Source organism: Pan troglodytes, chromosome 2 (genome assembly GCF_028858775.2).
Source record: "Pan troglodytes isolate AG18354 chromosome 2, NHGRI_mPanTro3-v2.0_pri, whole genome shotgun sequence".
Lineage (NCBI taxonomy): Eukaryota > Metazoa > Chordata > Mammalia > Primates > Hominidae > Pan > Pan troglodytes.
Window position 1 is genome coordinate 124,566,532 of NC_086015.1, and position 19,523 is coordinate 124,586,054.

General features: G+C 33.0%; 1 protein-coding gene across 5 annotated transcripts in view; it reads left to right on the top strand.

Annotated features, from left to right (window-relative positions):
• Nucleotides 1-19,523, top strand: part of STXBP5L (syntaxin binding protein 5L) — a 507,599-nt gene that overhangs the window by 360,731 nt on the left and 127,345 nt on the right. For 3 of the 5 annotated variants that reach the window (XM_516678.8, XM_024355608.2, XM_016941725.3), the window contains 2 exons: nucleotides 8,990-9,141; nucleotides 11,451-11,522. In XM_516678.8, the coding sequence (XP_516678.3) occupies nucleotides 8,990-9,141; nucleotides 11,451-11,522 (224 nt within the window). The remainder of the gene's footprint in view (nucleotides 1-8,989; nucleotides 9,142-11,450; nucleotides 11,523-19,523) is intronic. The other 2 variants (XM_024355609.3, XM_024355610.3) reach the window with 1 other exon arrangement.

Genomic DNA, 19,523 nt, shown 5'->3' on the forward strand with positions numbered 1-19,523 from the left:
TTTGTCTGATATTTCCTCATGATGAGAGTAAATTAAGCATTTTGGCAGGAATACCACAGAAACAAGGTAATGTCTTCTCAGTTTATCTTATCAGAAGGTACATGATCATGGATTGTCCTAATTTTAGTGGTGCTAATTTTGATTGCTTGTTAAGGTGATATCTACCAGGTTTCTCCACTATAAAGTTGCTGTTTCCCTTCATAGATAATAGTTTGTGGGGAGATACTTGAAAGTTTTTAAACTTCTTACTCATCAAACTTTCACCCATTACTTTTAGCATCCATTGGTTATTCTCTGTTACCCTTCTATATTTATAAGTTAGATTCTACTATTAAGAGACCATAACTCCCTATCCTATATAAACATTTATTTACTTGTTTACTATATAAGTATGAAATCGTAGATTTGCATTTTATTCAGTGAGTTAAGATCTGTTTCTATCATTTGTGCCTGTGATGCTCTAATTCTTCCAGATTTGACCATATGGAACCCCATCAAAATGGCTTCTATGTCCTTTTGATATGTTCCCATCGTTTTTTAGCAGTTTGTTATTTTCCAGTACAATGTGATGTTCAATGTGTATCTTGTATATTCTTTAGTCTACCCCTGGAATCAGCTATCTTAGTCTCTTTTACTGGAGAATGTTATTTAGAAAACAATATCTGGACACAAAAGATGCTCATTTCTATTGTTGTCATTGCTTCTAGCCCCTATCAGTATACAAAGCTAAGAAAAAACAAACATTGAACACTTTTTGATATATATGAGATACAATTTTAAAGGATATATAGAGGATATAATTTTGAAGTAGCTTATCAATTTATTCTTTTATATTCTTGCTTTTGGATTCTTCTAAGAAATCTTTTTATCATGAATGTCTTGTGAATTCAGTCAAATCCTTTTACTGCATCAATTAAAACTGTATTAGTCCATTCTCAAACTACTCTAAAGACATGTCTGAGATTGGGTAATTTATGAAGAAAAGAGGTTTAATTTACTCACAGTTCTGCAGGCTGTGCTGGAAGCAAAGCTGGGAGGCCTCAGGAAACTTACAATCATGGTGGAAGGTGAAGGGGAAGCAAGCACATCTTACTATGGTGGAACAGGAGATATTTGTCCATTTTAAAATTTTCTTCCTGTGATTGATTTCTAGTTTTATACTATTGTGATCAGGAAAGGTACTTGATATGATTTCAATCAGCTAAGATTTGGTCTAACATGTTATCTGTTCTGAAGAATGTCTCACATGTGCTGGAAAAGAATGTGTATTCTTCTGCTGTTGAATGGAATATTCTGTATGTGTCCGTTAGATCCATCTGCACTAACATATAGTTCAGGTCCAATTTTCTTTACTGATTTTTTGTCTAGATAACGTATCTATTGTTGAAAGTGAGAGCGTTGAAATGCCCTACTTTTATTGAATTGCCGTTTGTATCTCCCTTCAGTTGTGTTAATATTTGCTTTACATATTTAGGTATTCTGATATTGGGCACATATGTATTCATAGTTGTTATATCTTCTTGATGGATTGACTTCTTTATTGTTATATAATGATCCTCTTTGTCTTATGACAGTTTTTAACTTAAAGTCTGTTCTCTTCTGATATAATTAAGCTACCTCTGCTCTATTTTAGCTTCCATTTTTATAGAAATTCATGTTCATCCCTTCACTTTCAGCCTATGTGTAAGGCTAAAGTTAATCTCTTGTAGGCAGCATATAGTTGGATCTTAATTTTTGATCCATTCAGCCACTCTTCCTTTTGTTTGGAGAATTTAAACAATTTACATTTAAAGTAATGATTAGTAGGTACAAATTTACAATGCCATTTTTATTTTCTGGTTATTTTTAATGGATTCTTTGTCCTTCCTTTCTTGCTTGCTGTGTTCCCTTGTGCTTTGTTGATTTTCTGTAGTGATATGCTTTGATTCTTTTCTCTTTATCTCATATATACATACTATGTTTCTGCTTTACAGCTACCATGAGGCTTACGTGGAACATCTTATACTTAATAACAGTCTATTTAGAAATAATAACAACTCAACTTCAATTTCATTCAAAATCTCTACCATTTTACCTGTCACTCTCCTCCAGCACACATTTTATATTTATATATATTTTATATTGTGAATTTATTAACAAAACAACAAAATATTATACCTATAGTTACTTTTAATACTTTTGTCTTTTGACCTTTATACTGGACTTAAAGTTGATTTATACACCATCATTTCAGTACTACAATATTGTGAATTTAACTATAAATTTACATTTATAAGTATATTTTATGCTTTTATATGATTTCATGTTACTAATTAACACCCTTCCATTTTAGCTTAATTTAAGATCCCTTTAGCATTTCTTGTAAGACAGGTCTAGTGGTGATGAACTTCATCATCACTTTTGTTTGTCTGTGAAAGTATCTCTCCTTCATTTCTGAAGAACAATTTTGCTAGATACAGTATTGTTGGATGGCAGTTTTTTTTTTCTTTTTGCACTTTGAATAAATCATCCCATTCTCTGGTGCTGTATGGTTTCTGCTGAGAAGTCTTCTGTTAGCACTATTACTGTTCCCTTGTATGTAACAAGTTACTATTCTCTTACTGCTTTCAATTTTTTTTATGTTTGGCAGTTTGATTATAATGTGTGTGAAGCTGTCTTTTGGATTGAATCTGTTTGGGAACCTTTGAACTTCATAAATCTGGATATGTATATTTCTCTCAAGGTTATCAAAGTTTTCAACCATTATTTCTTTAAATGTACTCTCTGTCCCTTTCTCTCTCTCTTCCTCTGAATCTCCCATAATGTGACTATTGGTTCTCTTGATAGTGTTCGATAAGGGTTTCTTTTCCGTTTTTTGTTATTTTCAGTGTTCTATAGGGTTTCTTTCCTCTTTTCTATTCTTATCTATTTTTTGTACTCTGATAGTATAATTTCAAAAGATCTGTCTTCAAGTTTTCAAATTTTTTCTTTTGCTTGATCAAGTCGGCTAGCAGAGCTCTCTACTGCATTTTTTCTTTCATTCATTATTCTTTTAGCTCCAGAATTTCTATTTGGTTCTTTTTTGTGATTTCTTTTTGTTGAACTTTAAATTTTATTCACGTATTATTTTCCATTGTTTCTCGAGTTGTCTGTTTACTCTTGTGTCTTGCTCAGCTTGAGCTTCCTTAAAAGAATTAAAATAATTATTTTGAATTTGAAAAATAATTATTTTGAATCATTTTTTAGATAACTAATAGATCTCCATTTTGTTGAGGTCAGTTCCTGGATAGCTATTGTGTTCCTTTGCCAGTGTTATCATTCCCTGCTTTTTTGTGTTTTTAGTGAACTTGCATTGATGTTTGTATATTTGAGGCAACAAGTCACCTGATCTGGTCTTTTTGAAGTAGATACAGTGGGGAAATGCTTTCAGCTGTGAATGGCTACAAGGGCACCAGCTGGATGGGGTGCAACATCTCCTGTTTTAAGAAAGACACAGGTATGGTCTCAATGCAGTTTAATCAGCCGAAGTCAGTGTTGGCAAATACTGCAGGTATCCATGGCAGAAGCCAAAGTTGCAGATGTCTGTAGTAACTGTAGTGGTTAAGGCTGTTAAGGTCCTCAGTATTGAAAGCTGTTGAGTTTTTCCTATTCAACTTTTATCTCACATAGGGAAGTTCCAGCCAAAGTGATTCCTCTTGGCACTAAGTCCGATGTGCTGGCACACATGCAGCTGTGGTGGTGTTGGGATCCTGGGCACTGGTGCACAGTCAGCAATGCTGGTTCTGGGTGCAGGTGCCCAGAGCAGCCATGAAGCCAGGGCTCTGTGGTCAGAGGCACGTGTAACTGAGGTGGTGCCTGGGGCACAGGTGCATTTTTTTTACTTGGCATTGACACCAATGTCTGAGGCCTGGGCATATACAGATTGCCTATAGAGTAAGAACCTGTGTCATCTTTGGGGAATGCCATGATGACTTGGTCCCAGGGGTGATGAGACATAGTAATAGCATGGAACATAGCAGTAACGTGGGTCCAGTGACAACAGGGTGTATCAGAGGCCTGTCAGGTCACAACAGGGGCAGGATGCAGAGCAGTAGTCTGAAGCCCCAGTGAAAGTAGGTAAAAGCCCTGACTTATAACCCAAGGTAAGAGAGCAGTCAGTTATTTACTTATGAATATACAACTGCTTCATCATCATTTGTTGAAGATTATATATGTTTCTTAGCACTTTTGTCAAATATTATTTGACCATGTATGTGTGAGTTTATTTCCAGGTACTCATCTGTTCTACCAATATCTAGGTCTGTCTTTATACCAATAGCGGCCTGTCTTGATTCCTGTACTTTTAATTAAGTCTTAAGATTATATAGTCTGTATCCTCAAACTTTCTTATTTTTCAGAACAATTTGGGCTATTCTAGGTCTATTATACTTCTCTATATATTTTACAATCATGTTTTAAGTTTCTTAAGTAAAAAAGAAGTCTGCTGGGATTTTGTTTGAAATTGCTGTGAATTTGTAGATCAGTTTGGGGAAAAGTAACAATATTGAATTTTCTAACCATTAAGCAAGGTACATCTTTCAATTTACTTAAGTCTTCTTTAATTTCTCTCAACAATAATTATAATTTTTAATGTACAGATTTTCCACATTTGCTGTTAAATTTATTCATATGTATTTCATAATTGCAATGCCACTATGAATATTGATTCAAGAGTTCCATAGATTTTAGTTCAGTGAAGGTGGTTCACAGTGTCGCTTACAAATTCTATATCCTTACTGATTTGTTTTCTCTGATTATTCTATCAGTTATTAAAAGAGGAATGTTTGCATACTACACCTTAATTGTAGATTTGTCTATTTTCCCTTTCAGTTCTATTGGTTTTCATGAATTTTGAAGCTTTATTATAAGATGAATCCACATTTAGGATTGCTATATCTTCTTAAGAAATTGATTCCTTAATCATTTTCCCTATATATCTCTCAAAATTTCCTTTTTCTGAAATAGACTTTGTCTATATTAGTATAGTCGTTTCAGCATTTTTTAAATTAGTGTTTTCATTGTAAATGTTTTCCATCATTTCGCTTTATATTTAAAGTGGATTTGTTGTAGGCACCATATAGTTGGGTCTTACTTTTTATCCACTCAGGCAATCTCTGCCCATAATTGGAGTGTTTCAGTCATTTACATTAATATACTTATCTACGTGATTGGGTTTAAGCAAAACATTTTCTAATTTGTTTTTCTCTTTGTCCCCCCACTCCCCCTTTTTTTTTTTCTTCTTTTTCTCTGCCTTCTTCTCAGGGAAAGATTGCATATCTTTTAATGATTCTATTTTAACTTCATTATTGATTTATTAGATATACTTCTTTTAGTTTTTTGTTTGTTTGCTCTCAGGCTTACAATATGTATCTTTGAATTATCAAATAAGTAGATAAATAAATGGAATGATACCACTTTTCATATATTTTAATAACTTTACAACAGCATGCTTCTATTTATCCTCCTGTTTTTTGCATTATTGTCATAAATTTACTTCCATATGTTATAAACCGCACAATACATTGTTATTAATTTTACTTTAGTCAATTATCCTTTAAAGAAATGAGAAAAGTCTTTAATATTAATTTTCATATTTAACATTTTTGTTGCTCTTCATTATATAGTGGAGATCCATATTTCCATCTGGAATCATTTTTTTCTGTCTAAGATTTCCCTTATTATTTTTGTAACCCATTTATGTGAGTGATGAATTCCTTCAGCTTTTGTTTTTTTGCAAAAATTCTTTTCCACTGCTTGAAAGATGTATTTGCTGGGTATACAATTTTAGGTTGACATTATTTTTATTTCTTACTGTAAAGATGCCACTCCATCATCTTTTGGTTTGTATAGTTTCATCTAATGTTTTTAATGATTTTATCATTTTAATTTTTACATGTAATAAATTTTTTTATCTGCCAGCTTTTAACATTTTCTCTTTATTATTAGTTGTTTTCAGCAATATGATTATGATGCCTTTTTGTTTTTCTTCATTCTTATTCTGCTTGGGATCTTTAAGTTTCTATTATCTGCAGGCTTATTACTGTCTTCAAATTTTGTCTGTCATTTATATAAATTGGCTATCATTTTTTCAAATATGTTTTCTTTTGTTCTTCCTTTATGAAACTCCAATTATGGAGTTTTGTTTTTTAAAGTTTTAAAGATCTCATTTCATTTTAGGTAATTTCTCTTATTTCTTCAAGTTTACTGTCTTAGTCTGGGATGTTGTAAACAAATATACTATAAATTGGGTAGCTTATAAACAACAGAAATTTATTTCTCACAATTCTGAAGGCTGAGAAGTCTAATATCAAGGCACCAGTAGATTTGATGTCTGGTGAGAACCTGTTCCTTATAGATAGTACCTTCTAAATTCATCGTCACATAATGGAAGGGGTGAGGCAGCTCTCTAGGGCCTCTTTTATAAGGGCCCTAATTTTATCCATGAGAGCTCCATTTTCATGACCTAGTCACCTTCCAAAGTTCCCACCTCTTAATACAATCATCTTGGGGGTTAAGTTTTAACGTATTAATTTTGGGAAAACACAAACATTCAGAGGATAGCATTCTCTATTCTTTTCTACTATAATGTCTAATGTGCAGATAATGTTTAAATTTCATATACATTTATATCTCTAAGGCTTTTTTATGTCTTCCATTCCTTCCTTTGTCACATTTGTATTTTCCTCAACCTTCTTGATTATCTGTAATATGCTTTGAAAAGCACTTTCATTATTTTCCATCTGCTAGTTTTATCATCTCTTTCATTTCTGGATATGTTTCTATTGAGTTATTTTTTCCTCTGGTTATCATATTTTCCTGATTCTTTATATGCCTGCTACTTTTTATATACTAGATATTGTGAATTTTACGTTTTTGGTGGTATTTTGTGCCTTTTTTTAGTAGTGTTCAATTTTTTCCTGGAATGAAATTAAGTTACTTGGAATCTGTAGCTAATTTGTCTCACTGCTGAAGTGACACTCCTATATCTGCTGTTCCATGTATTAGGAGAGCTCTGCAGTTTCATTGGTAGTAGCATAAAATATTCTTAGCCTTGTGTGAGCTCTGGGAATTGTTCTGCCTTATCTTTTTGGTGGCTCTTTTATAGGTCTTGAGTAGCTTCTACACATGGATGCACAGATTAGTACACAGCCGAAGTCTCAAGGACATCTTTCTGCAAATCTCTGGTATTCTTTCTCTGTGCAGTTTATTTTGCCTTATTAGTTGTAGCTGTTTTTGTAGTCTCAGTCTCTCATCTCTGCCTCCTCAACTAAATGAGACCATCAATCTCTCTTTGAGTTCTAGTTTCCTGTACCCAAGCCTGGGAACTATCTTCAGTCACTAACACAGAACATTTGTGAAATGTATTACCTTGGTTGCTATCCTTCTCTCATCTTATTCTATGTTGCCTGTTGACCAATATGTGAAAACTGTTGTTTAATATATTTTTGTCCACTTTTCTAGTAATTTAAAATAGGAGATTAAATCTTTTCTCTTTACCAACTTTCTGACAACTACTGCCTGACTTCCCCAGCCCTAAGCTATAACTTCTCAGTATTCTTATTTTTAATTCCAAGACAAAAATAATTATTTATGGTATATAGAATGTCATGCATCCTAGTTGCCTACATTTTTTCAGTCATTATTGCATTTAGAAACTCTATCGTGTCGTGTCTGTAAGCAGAAGTAATTTGCTATATTTTAACATAAAAAGTTTAAGGATACTAATTTGTTATAGCTGGTAACATGTATAATATTGCATTTATTTATAATATTAAGATCAATTCTTTTTGCATGGAAAAATTTCAATGTACTTTAAAAATAATTTTCTGACTTGATACTCATAAAAGCTCTGTGAACCAAATAAATGTAGAAGTATAATTATCATTATAAAGAAGCTAAGGCCAAGCAAGATTCATTAATTTTTCTCAAAGTCACATATCCTGTAAGTGATAGAGATGAGAATTAAACCCAGATCTGACCAGTATAACAATACTTTTTTTCAGTTTCCAAAGTTTGTCTTACTGGAAGATGTAGAGCTCTATGTGAATTAGCAAAACATCTAGTATGGGTAGAAGTGTTGTTGTTGTTGTGTTTTAACTTGTGTGGTGAAGTGGAAAGAACCATTTTAAGAGTAAGCAGATGGTTTGTAAACAAGATTCAATCTAAATAATACAACATGGAACATACATAAAACAAGCAAAACAACATTCATATAACTAATGTTTAATAGTTTATGAAGCAAAAAGTACCGACAGAATTGTTCAGCTAGAGGGCATGTTGTAAATGGAGAAAAATAAGAGTTAATGTATGCCTAATGGTTAAGATAATCAAAATGCCTACTTAGAAGAGCTGTCTTTTTTAAATTTCTCAGGAGATTTAGTTAAGTAATTAATCAAATGGTCTCCTTATCTTTTGAAAGGGGCACAAAATAAAGAGCACAAAAGTAAGAAACATTTAACTTTTTGTATCTCCTCATTTCTAATATAGTGTCAATGCCTTTGATATATGAAGTTAATTTTTATTTTTCTCTCTTTCAGAAGATAATTAATTTGGAGTCTAGTAGTTATAATTTTATTTGAAAAAGGCATCTAATTACATACGTAAGCATCTTTAGCTAGTGACATTTCTTAACCTATCTCCCCCTTGCATAGCAAAAAGGTTTTGTGTGATTCTTCTGTGAAAACATAAGGCCTAGTTTAAAGAGCGGATTGGGTAATCACGACTTACATGATAAAACTGCTGGCAAAATATAATTGCCGATCATCCTTTTTTTGTGGTAAATTGTATGCCTATTATACGAAGACAGTTTATCCATCATAAAGGCAAGGCATCCTTCTTGACTTTACACAAATCACTGCCCAACTTCCCCAACCCTAAGACATTACTTTTCAATAATCCTATGATTGATTTGAAGATAAAAATAATCATGCTTGTTGTGATACATTCTAGTTGTATTTTTTTTCTCTCTTAGAGTTGCATTTGGGAACTGCAATGGGTTGGCTGTGGTGGATTTTATACAGAAGACAGTACTGTTAAGCATGGGGACCATTGACCTATATAGATCAAGTGACTTATACCAGCGACAACCACGGTCTCCTCGAAAAAACAAACAGTTCATTGCAGGTAGGAGATAAAACAAGATGAGTTATGAACTTGATTTGGTCATCTGTGTTCTTACTTTTAGATTTCTTGTCTTTCTTCTCTGATACTATTCAAATGCATGGCAAAATAAAATCAACATAATTTACAAAATCATGTAAGTAAAATAAATTGGGCAGAAACATTGTGAGAATCTTTGAAAGGGTCAGGGGTGTGTATGTTTAAACTTCAATTTGCTATTGAAGTTAGGAAGCATCTCAACTTTCTTAGGTTTAATTCCTAAGAAATAACAGAAAATAAGAAGCTATTAAATGTAAAAATGCTATGAAAATTAGGGCTCTGTAGTTGAAAAAAACTGCTTGCAATGGTTGTGTCAAACAGGTTAACTTTCTTCTAAAATATCTGGTCCCTTTAAAGAGATAATTTTAGGTCATTTACTACTTTTAATTTTTTAAATTAATTCCATATTGTAGCTGACTCCTTTCCTTGTTGGATGATGACCTTCCTGAAGGTATTTTCACAATTCAATAAACATTTTTCATTAACATTTTTAAAGTACTATGACAGATGGCATTTTTCTTGGAAGGATCAATAAATCGATGTATTTAACTATAAAAGAAAATAAACTTAAGGTAATTAGGATTTAATGCCAAACTTTGATATGCCAATTATCCAAAGTTCTACTGAAATTTTAGTATATATCCAAATAGTTGGCTTTATAAACACTGCCAAAGTTTTGCATATTTTCTGTCCATTGACAGTCCAGTTGGTAAAAGAAAATTAGGCCAAAAGGTTGCAGATGAAAATGCTTCTATAATATTAAGTGTTATTTTAGACAGTCCTTTAAAGTCTTCTACTTTGGGCCAGATATGGTGGCTTATGCCTGTAATTCCAGTACTTTGGGAGGCCGAGGTGAGAGGATTTCTTGAGGCCAGGAATTCAAGACCAGTCTACGTAACATAGTGTGACCCCATCTCTAATAATAATAATAATAATAACTTTTTAAATTTTTTAATAAGTAAATAAAATAAAATTTCTACATTGTATTATTTAAAATAATTTATTGAATATTGATGATATTACTAAATATGACCATAGGAAAATATAATAAAAAATAAAAAAGGTACATGATGGTAGGTGTTATTTTCCAAGTGGCAGATACGTCAAATTTAACATCCAAATGTGATAATAAATGAATTTCCTTTTTGGACTAATGAAACTTGTTATACTGAAACTCTTCTTGTTAACCTTTCTTTTGCAAAACTCAATGATTTCCGAATTACCAGTTTAGACCCTTTTGAGGGGCACAAAATTTCTCTTTCAGAAACCAAGGGTTTTTAGTGAGGGATCTCAACTTTTAGCAATATTTTAGGAGAGCTAGAAATTTCAGTTTCTGGAGATTTTGCCTCTATCACTACCAGATTTTGAAAGGAAGACAAAATAAAAAGCAACTGTACATTCACATAACATGAGGTTTCCTCATGATTAGGAAAGACAAGTTTGAAGTTGATGGACTCTAGGATAGAAAGGTGTTAGGGGGCAGTAGGCTACTTATAATTAAAAATTTAGTTCCTCAGTCATAATAACCATATTTCAGGTGTTCAGTTTGCAATGCTAAAAGCACCAATATAATCAGAAAAGCTGTGAATCCTATGACAATATCTAAATCACTTGCTGGATATACACAGTGGGGCAAAAAAAGTATATAATTTGACAAAGGTAATACAATTATTATTTAATTTAAATTAAACTGCTTGAACCTTAACAGTTACTACTAGAGCTTAGAACATTGATGACTTTAAAATCAGGAAAATCTGTGAAGTTATAAACTCAGTTTGTGTTTAGTGTACAAGATGACACAATGAGAACTCACTTTATATTATAACAATGAAGTATTAAAGACTGAAATCTTTAGCTTTCTTTTTAATTGCTGAAGGATTAAAGACAATCATTTTTTATTAATGAAATAATTTATACATATTAGTTACAAGCCAAAGAAGTGTATTTTGTAAAAACATATAAGGAAAATGTGCCATCTACTTTTATAAGACATTTAAATAAGATAAAAATAAATATTTATAAATATTTTTATATTAAATATTTAAATAAATGTTAAAATTACTACCGCATTCTCATCATTCATCTATCACCTCTTACTTTATAATTGATTTGTTTTATTAATATCTCCTTCTAATTTAATTACCTAATCTTGCTGCAATTTCTTCATCTTGGCTGTTCTAGATTCTGGTATGATATCACTTCCTTTCACTTTAGACTTTTTTTTCTCTTTCTTCTGCCTGCTGCTGATGCTGGTGGTCTGGCATGTTCCAAAGACAACTTTTGCATGCGTGGCCTGTCTAACTTTTATCCTGATTTAACGAAACGGATCCGTACTTCCTATCAGAGTAAGTTATATAAAGGTTAGGCAAATAGCCTTTTTAAGACATAATGCTTGAGTTAAATCCATACATCAGTGCTCAGTAATGTGTTTCTTAAAACACATTCAGCATGCATGCAAATTTTTGTTTTGTTATGGTGTGCAACCTGATAATTTTAATAAACATTATTATAGAAATATTTCAATCCATTTTTGTCCTGTACCCATTCAATCATACCCATTGTTTCAGTGTTTATTTCCAACCATGCAGACCATGTCCTACTATTCCAAGAGTCACTGTCTTTTATTTTGAGGAGGAAGAGCTATGATGCCCTGTAAATAATAAAACTTATTACTGACATGCCAGTATCAGTAATAAGTTAATGCTTTCTTATTTTGGCAACCTTATGCTTTGGCCATTTTATAATACTATTCTAACCAGGGTCACAATATTTGCTTCTTTTAAATAATTATATTCCTTGAAGATAACTAAGTATTCCTGATTTCTGATGATTTTTATTAAAATATACAAACACATATTTCTATGGTGATTTAAGGCACTCAGACATTATAAAGTAGGATAATTAAGGTAAAAAGTAAATGAATAAATAAGATCAACATTTACCATCGTATCAAACACAGATCCGAAAATGTCTAGAGTAAGCAATTATAAAAACTGGTATAGAAAGGATGAAGAGTGAGAGTGTGTGTTACTGGAGGTACAGATGAGACTAGTGATTTTATGGGTAAATATTTATTGACATAAAAAATGTTTATCATATGTTAATATATTCTGTTAAAAAGCAGGTTGTTTAACAATATATACAAAATGGCCTTATAGTTGTATAACATATACATTATACATTATATACACACACTCACACATATATGTTGTTTGTAACCTGAATTCCTTCAGACCTCACCAGTTCATAGATACTAATGGAATCTTATCAGTAATAAAACCTAAAACTTTACTGGTTTATGCCCTTAGCTTACATAAGTCAGTCTCTGTGAAATCCTTAAAATGTTCCTGGGAATGCCTAGAAGTTGAGTAATTTTTGCTCATAAATATTCTCTAGTTTTCTACTCTAGCAGAGCACCCCCTTTTAGGAATCCTTCCCACTCTCTCTGTTCCTGTTGCTGTGTGCAAGAATATTGGTATCTATGTTGGCTTCTGCTGCTCCTAAAACAGAAGCTTATTTGATACTATGATAACTGTGATATTTCTTGACATCTGAAAATTTTATGAAATTTCAGTTTCTGTAATAAAGTTTTATTGGAACATAGTCCCAATCATTCATTATATATTGTCCTTAAATGCTTTCACACTACAATGGCAGAGTTGAGTAGCTGCAACAGAAACTATATGCCCACAAGGCCTAAAATGTTTACTATCCTGTTCTTTACATTAAAAGTTTGCTGATTCCTGCTCTGTGCCATTTTTTCATACCCATCCTCTGCACCACATAAAGGATTTCAGCCAAAACCTTTCTGTAAATAGTCTCAGGGTAGTTTAATACACATATTCAGACTTCAGAATCCCAGTTTAGCCTTCTGAAGGTAGGATCTCCTACATTTGTGTGTGTGTGTGTGTGTGTGTGTGTGTGTGTGTGTGTGTAGACAGAAAAGTTTCTGGAACATGGCTTTGTGGATTTTACAGACTTCTTTTGGCTTTACAGTATACTCTGATTTTTCTGTAATAAACTTGTAATTATTTTATGCTAAAAAGCTAAATTGGAGACTGAAGGTCAGGAGCAGAAACGGGCTCTTAGTTTATCAGGATCCTATAATATCAGCCATGATGTAAAGTTTTTAAAAGTTCTGAGAAATCTCAATAATATATTTTCTTATATTCCTTATATTTCCTTCAGAATTTTTTTTCAGCCCATCATTCAGGATCCTCTAAAGTATAATTTCTATCAACATCCTCAAATGGATTTTCTACTATTCTCCTCTTAAGCCAAATTTTTGTATCTTACTACCATTATGTTTTACTCATATTATCCACTCTCTGGAAATGCCCTGCTAAAAGTTTACTTTCTATAGTAAGCCTTTCCTACCACCATCAGAGCCCTGTTGTGCCAATTCCTTTATTTAAATGCTTCCAGTGTCCAGGTTTGTACACAGTACAGGCTTGCCTGAACCATTTAGTTGACATTTAGCCTAGATTCATTTGTATGGCTACTTACTTTTATACTTTTGTTCTGCCTTTCCAAATGCATGACAAGAATCTCAAGACCATATCTAAAATTCTTTATATTCCCTGCATCTAGCACAAGTCACAAGATCTCTACGTAAATGATGATGTCAGTAGGATAGAGCATGGCAGCAGACTTTATTCTCTCACATGAACTGCCAGAAAACTTTTCAAATCTGACAAATGAGAGAAGAACTAGGTAACGGGCTCACCAGAATTTTGCAAAAGTAATCATAGTTTCTAACTAGAGACCTAACGTTTTAAGTCAGAAGTAAAATCAAGTCTGTTGAAGGACTTAAAGAAATCCCCGTGTCTCTACCAGTGGGCCCCACAAGGGCTCAGACAAGCTCTAGGATTTCAAATCAGATTTCCTAAAAGTCTTCTCTGAATGATTGATATTGTATATTATGAAAAGGGATTGATTCTTTAACCACTCAAAGGCATATCCTACAATTGCTTTTCAAAATACATTTAATGAAAATTTGACTTGAAGTTTAACTATTGGATAATATAATCTGATTATATTTCTATAGTCTCACTTTATTATAGTAGACACTGCTCAGCCTTTTCATTAATTGTTTCCTAACTTTCAGAAAAGCATATACGCATTGTTCATATTTGGGGTAATAGAACCCAGTTCCATTGATTATCTATTCTACTCTGCTAGTCAGTTTGACTCAGTGTTATATTATCTACTAGTGATTATAACCCTTTGAGGCAGATTGATATATATTAGTATATTTCTCTACACATGAGAAAATTGAAGTTGAAAAAAATGAAATTAGTCTCTCAAAGCCACACAGAATAAGTGGGACCCAAACTTATGCCTATCTGACACTAAAATTACTCGATAGGCTTTTCACTGTATAATCTTGGATCTCTAAGTGTCTTTTTTAAAGTTTCAGGAACATTGGAAACCAAGTCCGTTATTTTATAATCAGAAAACACCTCAGTTTTTGCACACTCAATGAAATTATATCAATGACTCTTTTACTGGTCACCTTATTCCATAGGTTAGGCTCCAAACAGCTGACCTCCCCAAACTTTTAAATTACCAAGCAGCAAAACTTTCACATCATAGAATAATAAAATTTTGTAGTTGAAAGAAAACTTTCGTGTTCTACAGATTATGATTTTTAGAAGCAGAAAAACGCTTTGAAAAGAACAGCAGACATCTTATCAGAAGATTTACATTATTTTACCTTTTCCATTTATTAGCTACTTCATACATTTATAATCTTAAGGCATTTAATCACTCTGAGTTTCTTTCTTCTAATATATAAAGTAAAAATTGCAATTTTTACCTCCCTTAGAGAGTTGTAGAACTTTTCTGGGTTAATGTTAATAAAAGTGATTCTATAAATGTTAGTTATTATAATTATTATAAAAGATGAACCAACCCACACCACAGAGAGGTTAAATAACTTCCAGAATCATAAGAAATCTATGGAATACGTAGAACTAAAACTCAGGCTGCTGCCTCATTGCCTAGCAACAGTTCTACTTATGATAATCACATAAATTTTGCTATTTAAAAACTGATATTATGCCATTTGAATCAAGGGAAGTTTGAAAAGTAGGCTTAATGTAGAGAATTGTCTACATTGCTTGTGCATCAATTTCTAGTTATGCAACAAGGGATCCTTTGGAGAGTCCCAGGCCTATTATCCCTTTCTTTTCAAAGGGTAGGGGTATGATAACAGATCCTAAAAACACCTGAAACATAAAGAAGAAATAAAAGAAAAGGGGATGATAAGAGAACTATCCAAGAAAGGCAAATAAGTATTTTAAAACGAACAGAAAGTCAGGAATGGAGAAGTAAACAAAAAATTAAAGAAGAAATGCTTTAAGAAACAAAAATCAGCAAAAATTATGGTAAACAATAAATGGGGAAAACATTCATTCAAATAATATTTTACTGAGCATCTCTTGTGTCAAACATTTTTCTAGGCATTAAGTACATAGTGATGAGTGAAACAATTATGGTCTTTTCCTTTCATTTATAACAGGTAATATACAGATAAATAAAGTCATAGATAATTGAAGAAAGGTGGCAATGCAATAATAGGGAAAAATGAGATAAGGTGGACCTATTTTTGAAAGTGTTGTCAGGGAATGGCCTATCCAACATGGAAACATTTAAGTGAAGTTTTGCAAGATAAATAGTCAAAGCTTTAGATTCTCACTACCAACCAAGATAGAAAGATAGAGTAACAAGTACCAGATTTAACCTCCTGCCTGAAAACCCCACACCCATTCCCCCAAAATAGACAAAATAAATGAAAACAATGGTTTTTAAGACACGGGGTATCAAACAATGAAAAAATAATGATGGGACAGATGGGAAACCTAACAATCACACGCATTTACTATGGCAAGATAATTTCTAGACTGTAGCAAAGGGAGGGGAAGCCCAGGAGGAAACCACTGAGCTTTTTAGGCTGGGAGATGAAGATGAGAAACCAGAGAAACCAAAGCATCTACAGCTCACAAAAGAATTTCAGAGATCTACAGTGTTTCCTCCTAGAGCAAAGTGCTGATCAACGTATACATATGATGCAGCTATCCAGGAACAGGTAAAGAGTCATCTGAAAGGATTAAAGGAAACAGTGCCCAACACTCAAATAAAGGAAATAGTGCCATTTCCACTACCCCAACTAGAAATAGTTCATAACTCACATCCACTTCTATTTAACATTGTACTGGAAATTTTAGACAATGTTGTCAAGCAAGAATAAGAAATAAAAGTTATCTAGATTGGAAAGGAAGAAGAAGGTAAATAGTCTTTATTCACAGAACACATGATTGTCTATGAAGAAAACTTAATGAAATCTGCCAAAAACAGCTACTAGAACTAAAAATGTGAGTTTAACAATGTGCAGGATATAAGGTTAATATACAAAATTCCATTGTATTTCTATATGCATACAACAATCTGAAATTGAAATTTAAAATTACCATTTACAATATCATCAAAAATAAGAAGTACTTAGCCATAAATGAGACAACAGATATGAAAGACCCACACATTGATGGGCTGGGCGCGGTGGCTCATGCCTGTAATCCCAGCACTTTGGGAGGCTGAGGTGGGTGGATCACGAGGTCAGGGGTTCGAGACCAGCCTGACCAACATGGTGAAACCCCGTCTCCACTAAAAATACAAAAATTAGCTGGGCGTGGTGGCGGGCTCCTGTAATTCCAGATACTCAGGAGGCTGAGGCAGGAGAATTGCTTGAACCCGGGAGGCAGAGGTTGCAGTGAGCCGAGATCGCGCCACTGCACTCCAGCCTGAGTGACAGAGCGAGACTCCATCTCAAAAAAAAAAAGAAAGACCCACACATGGAAAACCAGAAAACATTGCTAAGAAAAGTTAAGAAGACTTAAATAAATAGTTACACCAAGTTTATGTCTTACAAAACTCAATTTTATTAAGATGGCAGTTCATTCCAAATCGATTTGTAGTTTCAATGCTAGATCCCAATAAAAATACAGCAGATGTTCTTGTAGGAACTGACAAACTGATTCTAAAGTTCATACGGAAATTCAAAGGATTTAGAGTAGCCAAAACAGCTTTTAAAAAGAAGAATCTGTTCTTGCATTAGTTAGCTTAGAATAATGGCCTCCAGCTCTATTCATGTTGCTGCAAATGACATGATTTCATTCTTTTTTATGACTGTGTAGTGTTCCATGGTGTACATGTATGACATTTTCTTAATCCAGTCTACTGTTGATGGGCATTTAGATTGATTCCATGTTATTGCCATTGTGAATAGTGCTGCAGTAAACATACACATGCATGTGTTTTTATGGTAAACCACAAGTTATATTTCTTTGGGTATATACATAATAGTGGGATTGCTGGGTTGAGTGATAATTCTGTTTTAAGTTCTTTGAGAAATTGCCACACTGATTTCCACAATGGCTGAACTAATATACACTCTTACCAACAGTGTATAAGCATTCTCTTTTATCCACAGTCTCTCCAACATCTGTTATTTTTTGACTTTGTAATAATGGACATTCTGACTGGTGTGAGATGGTATCTCATTGTGGTTTTGATTTGCATTTTTCTAATGATTGGAGGTGTTGAGCATTTTTTCATATGCTTGTTGGCATCATATATGTCTTCTTTAGAAAGGTGTCTATTTATGTCTTTTGCCTACTTTTTAATAAAATCATTTGTTTTTTTGTTACAAATTTGTTTACATTTCTTACAGATTCTGAGTATTAAACCTTTGTTGGATGCATAATTTGCAAATATTTTCTCCTATCCTGAAGGTTGTCGGTATACTCTGTTGATAGTTTTTATAGCTGTGCTCAAGCTATTTAGTTTGATTAGGTCCTATTTGTCAATTTTTGTTTTTGTTGTAATTGCTTTTGGCATCTTCATCATGAAATCTTTGTCAGGTCCTATGTCACATGGACAAAAAGAAGTGAACAACAGACACTGGGGCCTACTTGAGGGTGGAGTGTGAGAGCGAGGAGAGGATTTTAAAAATACCTACCAGGTACTATACTTATTACTGGGTGACTAAATAATCTGTACACCAAACTCCCACAACATGCAGTTCACCAGCCAAGTATCTGTTCCCCTTCAAGAGACTCCCCCAACACATAAGGACTCACATAAACTTAAGGTAAAGGAGTAGAAAAACATTCCATGCAAATGGACACCAAAAGTGAGCAGGAGTAGCTATTCTTATATCAGACAAAACAGACTTTAAAGCAACAATATTTAAGAAAGACATGAAGGGACATTGTTTAAAGAATGTCCCTTCTTGTTTAAAGAAGACAAGAAGGGACATTAAATATGATAAAAGGACTAGTCCAACGGGAAAATATAACAATTCTAGATTTATATGCATCTAACACAGGATCTCCCAAATTTATGAAACAATTACTACTAGACCTAAGAAATGAGATAAACAACAACACAATAATAGTGCAGTACTTCAGTACTCCACTGACAGCACTAGACAGGTCATTCAGACAGAAAGTCAACAAAGAAACAATGGACTTAAACTATACCCTAGAACAAATGGACTTAACAGATATTTACAGAACATTCTACCCAACAACTGCAGAATATACATTCTATTCATGAGCACATGGAACATTAACCAGGATAGACCATATGATAGGCCACAAAACAAGTCTCAATAAATTTTTAAAAGTCAAAATTATATCAAGTACTCTCTCAGACCACAGTGGAATAAAATTCACACAGTGGAATCAACTCCAAAAGGAACCCTCAAAACTATGCAAATACATAGAAATTAAATAATCTGCCCCTGAATGATAGTTGGGTCAACAATGAAATCAAGATGGAAATTTAAAAATTCTTTGAACTGAGTGGTAATAGTGGCACAACCTATCAAAACCTCTGGGATACAGCAAAAGCAGTGCTAAGAGGAGAGTTCATAGCATTAAATGCCTGCATCAAAAAGTCTGAAAGAGCACAAATAGACAATCTAAGGTCACACCTCAAGGAACTAGAGAAACAAGAGCAAACCCAAACCCAGCAGAAAAAAAGAAAGAACAAAGATCAGAGCAGAACTAAATGAAATTGAAACAAACAAAAAATACAAAAGATAAATGAACCAAAATGTGGTTCTTTGAAAAGATTAACAAAATTGACAGAACATTAATGATATTAACCAGGAAAAGAAGAGAGAAGATCCAAATAAACTCGATTAGAAACAAATGGGAAATATTACAACCAATACAACAGAAATACAAAAGGTCATTCAAGACTACTATCATCACCTTTATGCACACAAACTAGAAAACCTAGAGAAGATGGATAAATTCCTGGAAATATACAACCCTCCT